Source organism: Ricinus communis, chromosome 10 (assembly GCF_019578655.1).
Source record: "Ricinus communis isolate WT05 ecotype wild-type chromosome 10, ASM1957865v1, whole genome shotgun sequence".
In the NCBI taxonomy this organism is placed as follows: domain Eukaryota; kingdom Viridiplantae; phylum Streptophyta; class Magnoliopsida; order Malpighiales; family Euphorbiaceae; genus Ricinus; species Ricinus communis.
The window spans coordinates 5,333,909-5,350,732 of record NC_063265.1 but is presented as its reverse complement, the minus strand read 5'-3'; the positions used below and the strand labels follow the sequence as shown (position 1 = coordinate 5,350,732).

General features: G+C 33.6%; 1 protein-coding gene across 2 annotated transcripts; it reads right to left on the bottom strand.

The window, feature by feature from the left end:
- Window positions 1-6,980: 6,980 nt before the first annotated feature.
- On the bottom strand, window positions 6,981-10,889 carry LOC8273460 (transcription termination/antitermination protein NusG). 2 transcript variants are annotated; one of them, XM_048370188.1, is made up of 5 exons: window positions 10,252-10,889; window positions 9,260-9,441; window positions 8,049-8,394; window positions 7,734-7,838; window positions 6,981-7,419 (listed from the first exon to the last, which is right to left on the bottom strand). In XM_048370188.1, the coding sequence occupies exons 1-4, from the start codon at window positions 10,633-10,635 to the stop codon at window positions 7,758-7,760; spliced, it is 993 nt and encodes a 330-aa protein (XP_048226145.1). In that variant the 5' UTR covers window positions 10,636-10,889; the 3' UTR covers window positions 6,981-7,419; window positions 7,734-7,757. The 2 variants fall into 2 exon arrangements, with proteins under 2 accessions (XP_048226145.1, XP_048226144.1); XM_048370187.1 differs by having other exon boundaries at window positions 6,981-7,422; window positions 10,252-10,887.
- Between the last annotated feature and the right edge of the window lie 5,935 nt (window positions 10,890-16,824).

Here is a 16,824-nt window from a genome sequence, read left to right as displayed (position 1 = left end):
AACGCTCGGTTCAAAAAAAAAGGAATCGTATAAATGTTAGGTTCGGCTGATTATTTACTTTCTTGTGAAATCTGAATTTTTAGTGTAATTAAACAGAAATATCGAATAAATGAAAATGTAATAAGAGAGAATTTTTGTAATAACAGCAATAAAATTTATTTATTTTTAAAAGAAAGACTCCTCCCAACTTGACCTTGAAAACCACTCAAAGCACATGTCTTTTCCTCTAAACTTGCCAACAAAACGACAGCTGAACCAAGAGAGAGATTATCTTTGAAGGCAATAAAATACCCAAAAGCAGTTCTTTGGACAATTTAAGCACTTGTTTTACGAATTTATCTTATTTTGAATATGGGATGTAATATACAAAAGAGTTAATAAAGTTGGTATTATTGGTTTAAGTGGGGTGGGGTGTGGGGGCAGAAAAGCAAAGGGAAACTGGAGAGGACCACTGTCCAAAATGACACAGCCAAGCCACCTCGTTGGCTTGAACCGACATTACATTAAAGCAAAGGAACGAGTGTGGCTTGTGCCTTCTTTAGCAAACCCTTTTCAGTTCAAAACTAATATGCGCGTGCTTTTTATCTTCTTGGTTATACCACCAACACTATCCATTAATAAATTCAACCAAAAAACTCTTTATCATTTCTCTATGTGAAACGCATAATAAAGTTATTAATGCATCAAATACCCTATTGTTATATCTTGCCACGTAAATATAACATCATGAATTCAGGATAAATATATATATGGAAATATGTAGTTTAAGTGTTTCTCTCAATTCTTTTTTATTTTCTTTATGATTTTTTATTTATTTTTGTTATTAAATTTTTTATTTTTTTCTTCAATTTTATTATATTATTATTAATTTTTATATTGATTTTATATTTTCAGTTATTTTATAGTTTCTTATTATAATATTAAATTTATCTATTAATAAATATTAATCTTAGTATTAAGAAAATATTAATATTAATATTAATTTGTATATATATACAAGACTTTATTAATGACTCAATTGTTATGAAAATATAATATTTAATTAAATTTTAATATATATTCATATTTTAAGTTATATTACATTTTATTTTAAAAATCTTGATTTTACTTTTTTATCATTACATAATAATCTTTTACTTTCTTAAGATTTAATAATAATTAAGAAACACAAAAAAATCAATAATTTCATATTCATAATTATAAATTATAAAAGACAATTTTAATTTATAGATTTATATTTTTTTTATAAATTTGTAAACTATAATATATGAACCTGAAATATACGTACAATGGACATATAGTTTATAATTCATAATCTATTATTTTTAATCCTTGAATCTATAGTTTTATATTGATATTTATAGTTTTTTTATTGATAAATTTATATTTAAAATAAAAAATATAATTTATAAATTATAATGCGAACACAAATATATCTAAGATTTATAGATTATAATTCATAAATTTATAAATTAAATAAGAGATTTATATATTAACTTATAAATTTACAGTTAAAAATGATGAATCTACACCTCATTTTTTATGATTCTATAAATAATATTTAACGACCTTGTTATTTTATAAATATATATTTAATACTAAATTTTCTTATAAATTTATATCGTATTATCAATGAATCTATAATTTATATTCAATGAACCTACAACTTATCTTATTTGAATATATATAATAATAAATATTTAATAACATATAAAAAATTAATATGATATTTTATAAAAATATAAATCAATGTCATTTAGAAACATCACTTATAAAATTCTAAAATTTATAAATGAAAACTATATAGAAGAATATTGTAGAAAATAAAAATTTAACTCTTTATTTTTGCAATAACTACGATTTGGAAATTAAACTAATACAAAACTAAATCATTAACCAAATTTTTTAGAGAAATTAGTATTAATTTTAATTAGAATAAAGAATTAAATAAATAATATAATCATTAATGTAATTTTTAAAGAAATTAATATAAATTTAATTATTTCCTAAATACTAAAAAATAAAATAAATACAATTTAAGTTTTTAATATTATAAATATATGAAAGGATAAAATAAGTTTTGACTTAAAATAAAAGTAGTCTCTTTTCTTTTCTATCCTAAATCTGATATCTGCTGTAGTTTTCACAAAACTCTCATAAATTTCTTTTTTAATTTGTGCTGCTATATGTATATGGATTTAAATAGGAAAAATTAATTATTAAAGTTTTTAAATTATTTTTGTTATATTTGAAAATTTCTAAAATTTTAATTTATTTTATTGAGTTTTATATATTTATTATAAAGAAAATACAAATAAAGAAAATACAAATAAAAAAATGTAATAAAATAAAAATAAAATTAAAAACTTTAAAAATACATTTTACCTTTAAAATATAATCTGCCCAAATTTCAATAGCTTTAGGGTACATATATCGACACTAAATAAATATTTTTAAATAAAAAAATAATATTGTCAGTTATTACTTTTACATTAAACTAATGCTTATCTAAGATTATGACTGATAGTGAAACTTCCGTTCCGTTCTCTTTGTTTTCTTTTTTATAGGATTAGGAGTGGATTAGAAATTGGAGTGTGCTGCTGTTGTGTAGGTCTACGTTAGGGCCCAGCTGCAACTCATACACAACAAAGTGTTTCATCACCCAATTTTGCTACTTCTTTTATTCATTTCTCAAAGATTTCAACGTGGACTGTGAGGTTCATCACTCATTTGGATGGTGATGGTAATAATGGTGGGTCCATTGCTATAGGTCCTATAATATATACAAGTATCCAATCCATCATATCCCATGTTTGATATTTTTTTTTAAGGAGAAAATAAAATAAATTTTGTTATCTATTTATTTATTTCTTTTCTTGTTTGAATGTGTAAATAAAAGTTTAAGATCATTTTTTTAATTTTTATCCTTTTCTTTTCTTTTATTTTCTTTTCAAAATAAAAAAATATAAGGTGAAAATTATAATTATAATTATTTAATTTCTTATTTTTTCTCTTTTTCAAATATAAAAAAATATGTTCACCTCTTATTTTCTTTTCTTTTCTTTCCTTAACCTAAACAAAGGTAAAGTTTTTTGCACCAAAAATATTACAATTGAATTAATATATACTATTTTCATATGCATATTTAACTATTCTGAGTGCAGAAGTACAGTTGTATATTCTGTTCATGCATTTGAAACATTGACCACAATAATTATAATTTATATTGTATAAAAAGAAAAGAAGCTGAATTTTATTGGTCAAAATTTATTATTAATTTTAATTATAGAATTTTATTTATAAAACATAATCTTAGCTATAGTTGTTAAAATAATATTAAATACACACATTTAACTATAAAAACATCTCAAATATACTTTATATATATATATATATATATATATATATATATATATATATATATATTATATCAAATTATTTATTTCAATTACAATACAATTTTTATTCTTTAAATAAAGAGTTTGGGTACAATAAATTTACTATAAATTTCCATATATTGTATTCATTAATATTTTATCCTTTTATTTTCCTTTTTGTTGAAACTAGAAATAAAATAATTAAATACCGTTAATATTCATAAAAATTAAAATAAAAATAAAAAATATTTATAAAGAATTTTATTGAATCTAAATAAAAAAAATATTTTTTATTCTTAAAAATATATTTCATGATATAGGAAAAAAAATTAAATGGAATCCCAATTCGTGAATCATATCTAGAATAACGTCTTCGTTTGTTTTGTTTTCCTCTACTACTCGAATGAATGTACTTCTTTAAGAGAATATTCTAAAAAAATGTTTACTATTTTTGGCTGCATTATTCCTGAATTGCATTTCAAAAGAAAAAAGAAATTGAATATACAGATCTCATTAAATAGATTAGGAGGCAGAATCTTTTTTTGTGACCTACATATGTATAAAAACAGATCTTTAAAATAAAATAAATAAATTACTCGACTTCTTGTGATTGTTTAGAAGAAGATTCAGACAACTGTTTGACTAGTTTTTGTTTTACCTGCGTAGTCCTTGTCCAGGTGTCCTAAAATGAAACAAGAGCAAGTTTCGGTGGTTGGTTTATAGGACATATAGATTTGCGGTTAGGTATTTAACAAATAAAAATTTAGTTTAATGTATTTATAAATTACTTTATTAAAATCTATTTTTAATTCTCTTGTTTTTTTTATAAAAGTAATTTATATAAAATAAAAGTTAGGTTTGAATGGCGAAGACAGCTACAGTACAGTTCAATAAAGATAAAAAGGAGAGGATAATTTGTGATTTTTGAATTGTTTTGGAAAAAGGGAAGAAGCTGGATCCCAATTGCACAAAGAAGCTCCACCAAACAAAACAAGAGACGAGGCTTAGAACCGTGGGAAGTGACTTACGTTAAAAGTTGAAGCTTTAGGAGTAGTGGACCACTCACATTCTGACTCCTGTGACCTGTTGTTTGTGGGTCTGCTTGATTCTTTAACCCTCCACATTTTCCTACACACTTTTTTTTTATTTTTTTATTTATTTTTTAAATATAGATATAGTTGGTAGTGGTGGATACATATATCAAAATGGGGGCCTTTCCTCCAACAACTCACAGCTATTGTGCTTATGATTATGATTACATCCTTCATTTCCAACTTTCTTTCCCTCTCTCTGTAGAATTCAATGGGAAATATGTCAAATCCCCTGCTCAAAATATACTGATGATCGGATGAAAGAAGACTTGAATCAGAAGAACGTTTCAGTCCTATTAAAATATCCTTTGCTCACTCATTTAATTACCATAGTATTGTTTTCTTGCAGCCCAGATTGTAAGTTATGGCCTTGATGCTAATTTTCATTTCTTTTCTTTTTTCTCAGCTGGATGATGTTTTAAACCCGACGCTTACTTCTAAAATTGCACCATTAAACTAAGTTACCAATGAATTCTTTTTTAATTTCATCTATAATTTGTCATTTGAAGTTCAGTAATTGTAGAAGAAAAATTAGGAGGGTTTAGGAGTAATGTTAAAGTAATGTCTCTGCTAACCCCTCGGCCGTGGTGTGTTGCCTGAAATTTGGGATTTAAATCTTTTAACAGTTTTCTTACCTTTTGAAAAATTGAGAAAAATAGGAAAAGAATAAGACAAGTAAAAGTGTCCCGAGGTGCTCCTGTCCTGGTCAGAAGAAATGCTGATAATGAAGAAAAAACACTAGAAAGTATATTGATGGCACCTTTCCCTTTACTTTTAGCACTTAGAAATGGAGACTTTAGCCCTCTGTAATACTCCACAGGGAAGCTCTTTAGTTCTGACCCTTGCAAGATTTTTGGTTGACTAGAGAATACTTTTTAACCATTAAAAGAAAAAGAAGAATGACTGCTACTGCCCATCAAAAGAAATTCACTTTAATTCTCAGCTATGGTGCAAAGGGGAAAGGTAAATATAAAATAAAAGCGGGTCTCATTGAATTGAATTGAATGGAAGGTGGTAATATACCATTAAATTGGTAGACCTTAAAAAGCTTCACGGGCAGAGCATGGAAGGACCACTAGAATAGATTGGGTCAGTGGATGTATGACAACACTTCAAAGCAAAAATGAGACACATAAATTGGGTTGGACTTGAATTCTGGACCATCTCCATTCTCTACCTTTTCGGATACTTAATTAATTAAGCAGCCTAGGCACATAGCCATTAATGTTTTCAATAACTTAATTAATTTCATTAAAAAGTGAATAAGATAAGGAAAAATAACAAAAATATCTATGCATTTTTTTTTTACTGTGTACATGTTTTTTCATTTTTATTATTTTAAAATATCAAAAATATAGTTTTTTTAATTTTATTTTCAAAAATATAGTTTTTTATTTTATTTTATTTTCAAAAATATAATTTTGCCGTTCATTGTAGTTTTAATCACCTATAAAGACAATTAATTTAATATTTAAATCATTAAATTTCACAACCATTCAATGAAAAACTTACCAATATAATAATAAATTACTCTTTTTACGGATTATGGGCAATACTTGTGTTTTATTTCATCAATTATCCAAGCTTTTAAAAAAATATATTAATTTTATCTTTCCATTAAATACTAAAATTTTTATGATATGGATATCACATAACACTAAATAATAAATCACTCAAAAAATAAGTAAAAAGAATTAGTTAATTGAATTCTTCTTTTATTTATTTATTTATTCTTTTTAAACAGCAAAAGAATCGCTTTTATCTTCATTATGCGCACTGCCCAGAATCACCACCTTTTAACAATAAAATAATCACTGGTAAAAAGAAAACACCTACCAGTGACCATATTGAATATAAACCTTTTGCAGGGATTTGTTAATCTCATCCCCTATTTTGATACGGATAATTTTATTCCTAACTGAAATTTTCAGCTTCAGTTTTATCTAACTATAAAAAATAATGAAGGCAAAAATCCCTAACCAAGACCCCTTTGTCTTCATTTCCTTTTTCCTGGTCATTAACCAAAATTAACATGACTAATAAACATGACTAACCAGGGTAGACAAAGGTATGAATTTTTAGTTTTTTCCTTTTATAGCACTCTTTAATAGGACTTTTTAGGTACGCCAGAAGACCAGTATGGCAGGGGAGAGAAAAATAAGCAATCCTACTTCAATGTTCAGAACAATGTAACCTTTCTAGCGAAAGATTTGGAAGGGGATTAAAGCATTTCATTTTCAGCACCTGATTACATTCGACTAAAACAATTTTTGCTGCATGCTCCATAGAAAATGAGGAAACCATTTCAACCAAGGATCGGAGAAGTTTGCTGCTGGACCAACTCCTTGCTAGAACAAGGAACAGACAAACCCTCACAGGGTTTCTTCGGCATTCTACACCTATCAGCATGCTTCATTCTACTGTGCTCGTGTGTAGAAAAACATAAAAAAAGATTGAACTGATTCTGTCACTGATATTGATAACCATAAGTATAAAATGTTCATCAACAGTGTGACTGACAATTTTTGTCTGAACTCTGAAGTCCCTTTATTCAATAGAACATATGTTTTATTGAGATCAAGAATAAGAAGCACATTATAATTGAACTAAGGCAATTTGGGTCTTACCTGGTTATGTAATGTTGGTAAAGACAAGTCGATAACTTACATACTTCTGCATCTCTTTGTCTTATCTAGATACATGGATTAGTATTTGTGATGGATTCCAATGTTGATTAAAATCTTAACATAGATAGCTTTCATTTATGAGCCGTTGTCTTGAAACGTGAAAGGTGCTTATTTCTTGGACTGCTACAGGCCTTGGGAAAAGATATGGAAGACTGCACAGTTGTGTACAAAATGGCTTTAGTAGAAACCAAAGCTTCTTTAGTTCTCGACAGCTTTGTCTACTGGAGAAGAATGGCGCTCTGTTCAGGACATTTGTCATCCCAGCTGCTGCACATACCAATGGAAGGCTTGTTAATAAAGATTGAAAAAGAATCACGTGGAAGTTCTAATTGAAACAATGCTTTTATGAACTTGAAGTCAGAACCCAAGCAACTCAGACATTTTGAGTGATAAAAATGTCTTCCAATTTCCAAATAATCGAACTTTACATAACCAAGTAATAATTGGAGTCCCAGTGTCTCATATTTAAAGCAGCATAACCATGTCAAAAGCCAATAATGTTGCGAACACTGACTTATGTACTATGTTTTGTGCAAGTAAAGAAGTGGAAATATCAAAAGGGAAGGGAAAAAACTTGCCATTCAACATGAGAAACCATATATTTACTCATTCTCCGCAACAATTTCACGGCGATCCAGTTCTATTAAAGTTTCTTTACCAAAAAGTGTAAATCCCACAGTTGCCTGCAATAAGAGAGTTTTAATTATAATCACATACACTATTTTGGGCAGAATATTGAACATTGATATAAATACTTAAAGACCACAGGAAAGAACCTTTCGCCATGTAACATTGTTTTGGTTAGTCCTAATTAGGATATGTTATTGACAGGTTGGGACCAAGTTAGGTCCTTAAAAACAGCAGATAATTTTATTCATGTGATAAAGTTATACCTTTCCAGTCTTGCGGTTTAGTTTCTTAAGGGTGCCTACAAATTCTGCAAAAGTCCCAGATACAACCCGAACAGTTGAACCAGCTGTTGGCAGCTTGCTAGTCTTTTTCCTAGGAGAATCATTTGCTGGAGAATCAGAAACTTTTTGGAATCCCCTTGTGGATTTGGAGTCTGTAACTAATTTGGTAACATCATCGTCAGCTAACTTCAAAGAGTTAGGCACTCCCTCTTTTTGCTGCTCTTCCTCAAATTCTCGGTCATACTTTTCTTGTTCCTCCTTCGCTTCTCTGAAGATTTCTTCCATGTCCTCAACAGACACTGGCCTTGGCCTGTTAATTTGTCTTTTACTGTGCAGGCAAATCAACAGTTTCTTGTTTAAAACAAGGAAAATAAGCAAACTAAAGATACATATTCTCTAACAGTATTGCTTGGGTTTATCAGTTGTTTTTCCAATGCAAGAAAGTCAGTAGTTTCCAATTAAATTGAGCAGTCAATACCCAAACTACACACAACCGCAAAGGAGGAAAAAATATTACAAATTGTTGAGGTTGCATGGATATTGCAACCGAACTAGAATATAGAGATCTATCCAGTCTCCTTTGCGTGCTTTCAGTATTTTTCATGCATTCTATACTCAGCTAAATAGACTAGTACAGAAGTTCAAAAAATAATTTCTAACTTCTCAGTGAGTAATTAGAACTGTGTTTGCTTGCTCCTAGCTCATCTCTGTACACTAGCTGCCTTGCTGGGAATTTAGCTCAAGAACCTTGTTCTGACGCTTTGATTTTTTTCCCTATATGGAAAAGAATTGGAAGGCATTCATAAGCCTAAGAAAACTCTGATGCTTCGATTTCTTCCTAATAAGAAGAAAATTGGAATGCATACTTCAAAAACCTTGAAAAGCCAGCATATAAGAGTAAATTCCAGGTTTGAAACATCATGCCTACTCAGAATATCATCATCTATCCCAGCTCACGTATCAATAAAAGAAAAAAGTATCCCAACTGCTAGATACTCTTTGTTCAAAGTTAGGTAGTTGTAGACAAATTTGAAATCTGCATGCACTTCCCATACAACCCTCAAAGGACATCAATTGGACATTGATTAGTGAGATATATTCAAAAGCTCCTCGCCATAAACTTTCATATATTTCTCAGAAGATGCTAAAATTTTCAAATCAAAGCACTTGCACTGGGAAATAAGAATACTCACTTATTTCCAACTTTTGAACCAATAAAGCCACCAACTCCAGCACATTCCTCTCTTACGAAGTCATGTAACTCTTTGTTTAATACACACCATAGAAAAACACATCCGGGATATATCGGTTTTGATTTAATTGAATAGGTACCATTTTTCAATTTTGTCTTAACCTTGACAGATGGGGCATAGACCTGAAAAGAAAAAACACTTAAGTACTCAGAGAAAAAAACTAAGGCGTAAAGTGTAGAAAGTTATTATCATTTATTAAATTCTAACTCAATTTCAAACACATTCTGGCAACCTAATAGATCAAGTAGCACTCTTTAAAATGTTGTGCACTTAAAGAATGGAGCAAAATGCCAATGTCACATAGCAAAAATATAGTGCCAGTAATTAATCTAATATTGTACTGAAGTTACAATTAATAGAAAGGAAAGTTGATAAGGCCCTAATGTAACTGACTACATTGTGAGTCAACCAGAAGAATGACAGTAGCTATTTTCCGGATAATTTTCAGAAGCAGTCCCCGAACTTAGGTGTATTTCCTATTAATGTTCCTAAATTTCAATTTCTCACTTAAAAAGCCATGACTTTTGATTTTGATACTTTGTCCCTTGAAAGTTCTTGTTGCCTAATTTCAATCAAAATTTCAAGCTGGAACTCACTAATTTCACCTATGCGGTTATGCCACTTTCTGGTTAAAATTTTACCAAAATTAGACAGGAATTTTATCATGCCCAACATCAAAGTTGAGGGATTTTTAAGTGACCAATTGAAGTTTAGAATATTAATGGGAAATATACTTAAAAACTTAGCAACTGAGAGTGAAAACTACCTCCATGTAGCAGGGAAATGGCATTGCATTCCCATCTCAGCAGGACAAATTACAAAGGTAATTTTATTTGGTATTCAATTTTATATTTATTTTATTATGATTATGGAAGAATGAGTATCATTAACGTCTGGCTTAGACACAATAATCAAATTCATGGATAGATTACCTTAAATTCCAAATGAGGATAGTGCCTAGCCAGCAACCGAGCAATGAGCTCAGCGGTTTGGTCACCCCTGACCCGAGAGACCCGAACTGCGTACCACTGAGGACCCAAGTCAGCCAGATTATCAAGATTACGAGCCTCTCCTGCAGTAAGTTTAACCTTTTTGGGCTTTTTTATCAGTCTCTCTTCTACTTCTTCTCTCCAGCTGTATCCTGCTTTGCTTTCTCTTCTCTCTTGCCTTAGTTGTCTTCTCTCTCTAGCTGTGAGCTCTCGTGTACTTGCAGATTCAATAGTTGCTTTGATTGGTGAAAAGGGGTTTCTTGTTCTTGGGATTTGGAGGGAAATTAAGGGAGAAGAACTCCATTGAAGAAGTCCTTGCTTTATCATCTCTTGCTTGCTTGGTTTATCGCTCTACATGTCTTGAAGCTGTTTTTTTTTGGATAAAAGACCAGTTTGCTCTGTAATGGGCTCCATTGTCGATTTGCTTTGCTTTTGTTTTGGGCCCCTGAGTATAACTTATAGTTGAAATTTCACTATTTATCCATATTCTCAAATAATTAGAAAAATATTTTTATTTTTTTATTTTTTCTTAAATTATCTACTTTTATTTTTAGAATATCCATGGTATAGTTCTCATGCTGTAAACTCAAGGCATGTGAATATCCTCAAGCTAAGACCACAAATAGGCACCTCGCCATGGGGGTCTTTCGCTTTTGGATTTATATAGGGTTAGCCCTTTGGATCATCTGAGGAAGCGGATCGTAGCAACTATTAGTTCATTGCCATTAGATCGAGGAGAAGAGAGGGGAAGAGTTTAGAAGGCCATGAGAGAGTAAGAAATATAAAAGAGTAAGAAATTGCTTAATGGGAACTTGCCCTCCCTTTATTCAAAATGACTTCTCCTTATATAGGGAGGAGAGTCTCAACAAGAATACAAAAGGAGGCTAAGTGGGGATCCCACTCATCCTCCACTCACATGCCTAATAGGACAATATACAATAATTCACTCCACTCACATATCACATGCCTAATAGGACAATATACAATAATTCACTCCACTCACATACCTAATAGGACAACATACAATAATACACTCACATGCCTAATAGGACAATATACAATAATTCACTTAAAGTAATAAGAGTGGTAGGCCGACTACATGCTCGGGAAAATATCGTCATATTGATCATCATCCATTGGTGGAGTCTTGCATGAGCTTCTCTTGTGCCTGGTTAAGGTAGGGTCATCCAGGTGGGGTCGGAAGATCGGAGAACGAAATGTTCAATGGATTGTCCAGTTGATTGATGTCCATTGAATGTGCATACTAATGGTGTTGAGACATTAGTCATCCTTGATTCATTTCCCGTATTGCAGGGCTGTTTTAGGTCTTTTGTGATTCTTTGGCGAAGCAAGATGTAGAGGACTATTAAGTGTTCTCCAATGGTATGAGATATTCGGGTTGCATATGTGTTTTACGTCGGTCGAGATAGGGCTGTAATATGAAAATAGCATGGTATTCCGAAGCTTTGGAAATGTTGTCTGAGAATAACCGATGCTCATGGATAAGTTTAAGGAGATCTCCTGTCCATTGATATGGAGTTTTGAACCAGGTAAGGAATCTCCATGGATATGACCCCGAGTTTGCTTCATTGTTGAAGAAGTGTAAAAGATTCATAATGGGCACTTCATAGCATGATGATGATCGTAGATAGGCACCATAGGAACCATAACTCGCTTTCATACTTTGGATGTTCAGGAGATAAGTGATAAATCAGGCACCAAGGGTAGTCTGGAAAGAAGAAGTTGTGTTGTATTGGGAGTGAGAAGGTTTGTTGAAAAGTTGCCAAATAATGGAACATCATGTTCCGGGCAAAGTCAGTGACTTGTTTGGTTGTGAGGTTGTTGGGAAGATCTGGTGGTGAAGGAGGTTGCAGGTTGGTTCTGGAAGATGAAGAAGCCATAAAAATTATGGGGAGATTTATGGTAGAGGTGAGAAGGACTATAGGCTGATTCTGAGGTTTGGAAAGTCTGGATAAGAAATCCGGGATTAGGTTTCTTATCCCTTTTATATGCTCAACCTTAAAATCATACCTGCTGAACCATGACTTTAATCTTAGTAGTTGGGGCTCAGGTAAGGTCTTCTGGTTGGATTCAAGAATCTTTGGGAAGGAGGAGTTGTCCATCCGAACCAGGAAGTGCTGTCCAATCAAGAAGAATTCAAACTTTTTTATCCCGTACTTGACCGCCAAAATTTCCTTGTAGGTCGTGTGATAATATTTTTCTGAAGAGGAAAACTGACCCGATGCATATCCACATAATTGTCCCTTGTCGTGGAGCTTTTCTAAGAGGATGACCCCCCATGCATAGTCAGATGCATATGTTTGGAGAATAAGTTCTCCTACTGACGGGATTGTAAGAGGTGGCGGATTGTGAGCCAGCTCTTTTAGTTTTTTGACAGCTGTTGTTTGTTCTGCTCCCCATGGAGGGGGGGTTCTTCTTAAGCATCTTTGAGAGGTGGCACGTGTAACTAGACAGGTGTGGAATGACCTCTCGAACATAGTTTAGGATTCTAAGGAACTGTTCAATTTGTCTCACTGATAAATTCTCTTCTGGAAAATCATCAAGTTCCTTTGTCAGGTGGGGACCATATGTGTACTGGCCTTTCTTGAAATGCATTCCGAGAAATTCAATTTCTCGTTGGCCAATAGTGCTCTTCTTTTCTGACAGCATAATGCCATATTTCTGGATGATGGCAAGAAACTGTTGTAACAGTTGGTGGTGGTCCTCTGCTGTTTCTGAGAATAGTAGGATGTCGTCGATGTAGATAAAAGAAGAGTAAAGGATAGGCCCAAAAATCTCAATCATGGTCTTCTGGAATTGAGATGGGGCCGTCTTGAGCCCAAAGGGCATAACAGTCCACTGGTATTGGGCATTAGGGATACAAAATGCAGTCTTGTATCTCTCTGTGAGCTGGATACCGAGTTGCCAAAAGCCCGCCTTTAGGTCAAATTTGGAATAGTATTAGGCCTTTTGGATATGGACTTTGAGATTTGAGATCCGAGGAAGAGGAAATTTATTGTCTTAAAGGAAATGGTTTAAGGGCTTGTAGTCTATGACAAGCCTCTTTTTTCCTTGAATCCTTTCAGACCTTTTTTCCACATAAAAGGCTTGGCAAGCCCATTGTGAAGTAGTGGGTTCAATTAGGCCTTGCTGTAACAGAGTCAGGCATTCTGATCGGGCAAGGGCTAGGTCTGTGGGAGACATTCCCATGTGTGTAGCTTTAGTAGGGTTAATGTCTTCATTAAGTTTGAAGGGGAGGCTGATATAGAATTGTGGATTTTTCCACAGAGGAAGAGGATGTTGAAAATATGAATGAGATTCTGGACAGAACTGAAGGAATTTTTCTGTGTATGGTAAGAATGGTGGAATAGTATCTGCAGAGAGAACAGATTTGAAGTTTCAGTGTATGGCTGAAACTGTCTCTTGAACTTTAAGCCAGTTGGAAGAATTTAAAGCTTTTGAGCTTGATGATAAACATCAAAACCTATCAGGATATCCTTATTTGGAAGATCCGAACCAATGATGTGCGTCCATACAACGCAATTAGGAAAGAATTGTATTCCGATCTTCTGTCTTGTGATCAGAGTGGTTTTGAAAGTTTGACCATTGGCTGCCCTAAAGAACTGATCATGGGGCTTCCAATACTCTGATGGGAGAACCATTGGGTTCATCATGCTTCTTTGTGCTCCAGTGTCAAAGAAAGCTATTACTGGTACAGGCTTGGAGTATTTTGAAGATAAGATCTGTATGGGAATATATGGAACTAGAGGGGGTTTTGTAGTAATTTGAAAAGTTTCAGGAGGTGGAGAAGAAACAAAGAAAGAAGACAGTAGGGTTGGAGAAAGAGGATATTGTATTACATCTTCCAGAATATTCTCCTCACTCTCTTCATGCAGACCAATCATCAAGATTGGTATTTCACTATCGTCTGAGTCTGAAGAAGATTCTTGTGAGGATTCTATGGAGTCTGAGAACTCCATTTCTAACCCAAATAAGCTTTCTGGGGTAAGATCCTCTTGCTCCGAAAGTAGAGATTCTATCTCCGCTTCAAAAGAGTCTGTAAGAGATAAAGACATGCTGACTTTTCTGGATTCCTAGGACAATTTTTTGCATAGTGTCCCTTTCTTTTGTAGATGAAACATCTGTCAGACTTGTACCCTTGATTCCGTTTCTTACGGAAGTATTTGAATCTCTTTGGGTTCTTTTCCCTGAACTTCTTGTTGCTGCGCGTGTATTTCTGGAAATGATGTCTTGATTTCTTCTTATGATTTGAACAGATGCAGTTGGCGGCTTTGCACTTAATCTTGAGGTGGTTCTTGTTGCAAGCTTTTTGAACTATCAAGTCCCTTTGAGATAACCTTTTGAATAACTCTTGTTGATCACATAGTCTCTTAATGGAAGAGAGTGTGAATTGCCAGATCTCGCCAAATGTAATAGAGGTGACTGGTCTCTTTGTTGCCACAATCATATTGTTGACCTCAGGTTGTATTTCATCCGGCAGAGAGGTGATGAAGGTATACTTTAGTGTATCGTCACCATCATGTCCTCCAATGACATAGTAGAGTTTGGACATAGCCGAATAGTGCTTTTCCAGATCCTTCATTTTTAATGAACAGAATTTTCGATCAAAGAACTCTTGTTTACCGTATGACAAGGTCATAACTCCCAAAGAACTGGTTATGGAGGATTGTTACTGCTGCTGATGGAGTTGGCAGAGTGACAAATTGAAGCCTAGTGTACTCAGGCTTAGACTGAAACCAATCTCTTAAGCTTCTGGTAAATCTTGTGACAAATTCGGCAAGAACCTTTTTGAGTGTGGCCCCTTCAAGGGTCATCTGAAGATCAATCCATGCTAAGAATTTGGAAAGCTTGTCCTTCCATTTCGATGGGGGTAGGTCATCAAAAGTGAACCAAGGTCCCGTGCTAGCTGGTTTTGACCTTGGGTTTGGAGCTCCAGTGGGAGCAAAGAATGACTGAGCATCCTCATCCTCAGGTTCCACTATTTCTGGACTGGGATCAGTAGCAGAAGTGTTCATGAGAATCTCAGTGATGTCCGCCATCTCTGAAGTATTTGAAGAGGATTCTGAATCATACGGACTGATGAGAGATTGCTCTGGAAGTTTGTCTTTAGAGGCTAGAGGAGGAGAGGTTTTCTTTTGCTGAGTTTCTGAGTTTTTTGGGTAAATGTGAGAAAAGGTGCCAAAGGGCTGATAAAGGGTTTCTTGTGGTTGTTCTGTTTGTGAAAGAAAAGAGAATGAAGAATAGTACGAAGGAGCAATAGCCGATGATGTGGAGGCTGCTGAAGTAAAGGATGGAATCATAGTAGACTGGTCTCTTCGAAGATCATGCTCAATTTGATCTATTTATTTCTTCAGCCGTGTGATCTCCTTTTCCTTTTGTATGAAGGCGGGTGTAATGGGCTGAGGTATCCAAGCTCTATCCAGGCGATACTGCGATGGCGATGAATGAAGCTGGAGTACTTCTTGTGAGAAAGTATCCAACTTATAATCCAGTTTTTGAGCCAGGTGTAAAGCTTAGTCCAGTTTCCCATCTATCTTTTTTAGATAGGTATTCTGGACAATTGAGTTGGAGGTTTGCCAGTTTAGCACCTCTTCTGGTGGTGTCAGCGGCTCTAGTGATCCAGAGGGGGAAATCCTTTAAGGAAGGATTTCTGATCTCTTGTTCTCCGATTTCCCTAAAGGAGGGAAATCCTCTGGCTGGAACATGTAGTACTCTTGAATTACGGGTTGTACCGCTGATATGGAAGACAGAGATGAAGAACATCTAGAAATTCGTGGCGTTGTAACTGAAACTGTGGTTTCAAACCCTGTGGGAGCTGAGCTCTTGCAGGTTTCGTTTTCCAACCTATAAACTCTTAGATCTTTCTGGATCTCTTTTCTGCAGGTTGCAGAAGGGAGTTTTCCATATTCGACATTAAGTTGAGCCAAAAGTATCTTGAATTCATCGTAAGAGATATCAATGACTGTTTTTCCTTCTTTTGCAAGGAACTTGATAGCCTCATCAAACATTGAGAGTGGTGTTTTACTTGTCTGTTGCTTTTGGGAACCATCTGGATCCCGGTCATCCGGCTTTGATCTCCTTTCTGAACATGGAGTGTCCGATGACATGTTTCGAGGATTCTTTTCTAGATGCCGAAAGCAAGGTTCAGCAAAGTCTAAGTCATCATCACAAGTGCATCCTGGGCGGCTCATCTCTGGGGCAACATCCCAGACGAAGTGTTTCTAGAGGACTGGAATGAATGAATAGGGATCTTTTCCCTTGGCCTTGATACTGGTTGTATCATAGATGCTTGAAAGATGGATGGAGCTGAAGAAGATTCCCCAGTCTTTGTGAAGATCGTTTTGATAGTTCCATCTCTTTGATTGATAAAGAGAGGATCTGTAGCTTGAACAGGCTTAGATTGAGATGCCTGAAGCTTTTCGTAGTTGGTGACCCACTCAGTCGGGATTAGCTTTTGAAGATCTTCCTTTTCCAGCTGCTTGGGAGCCTGGACAA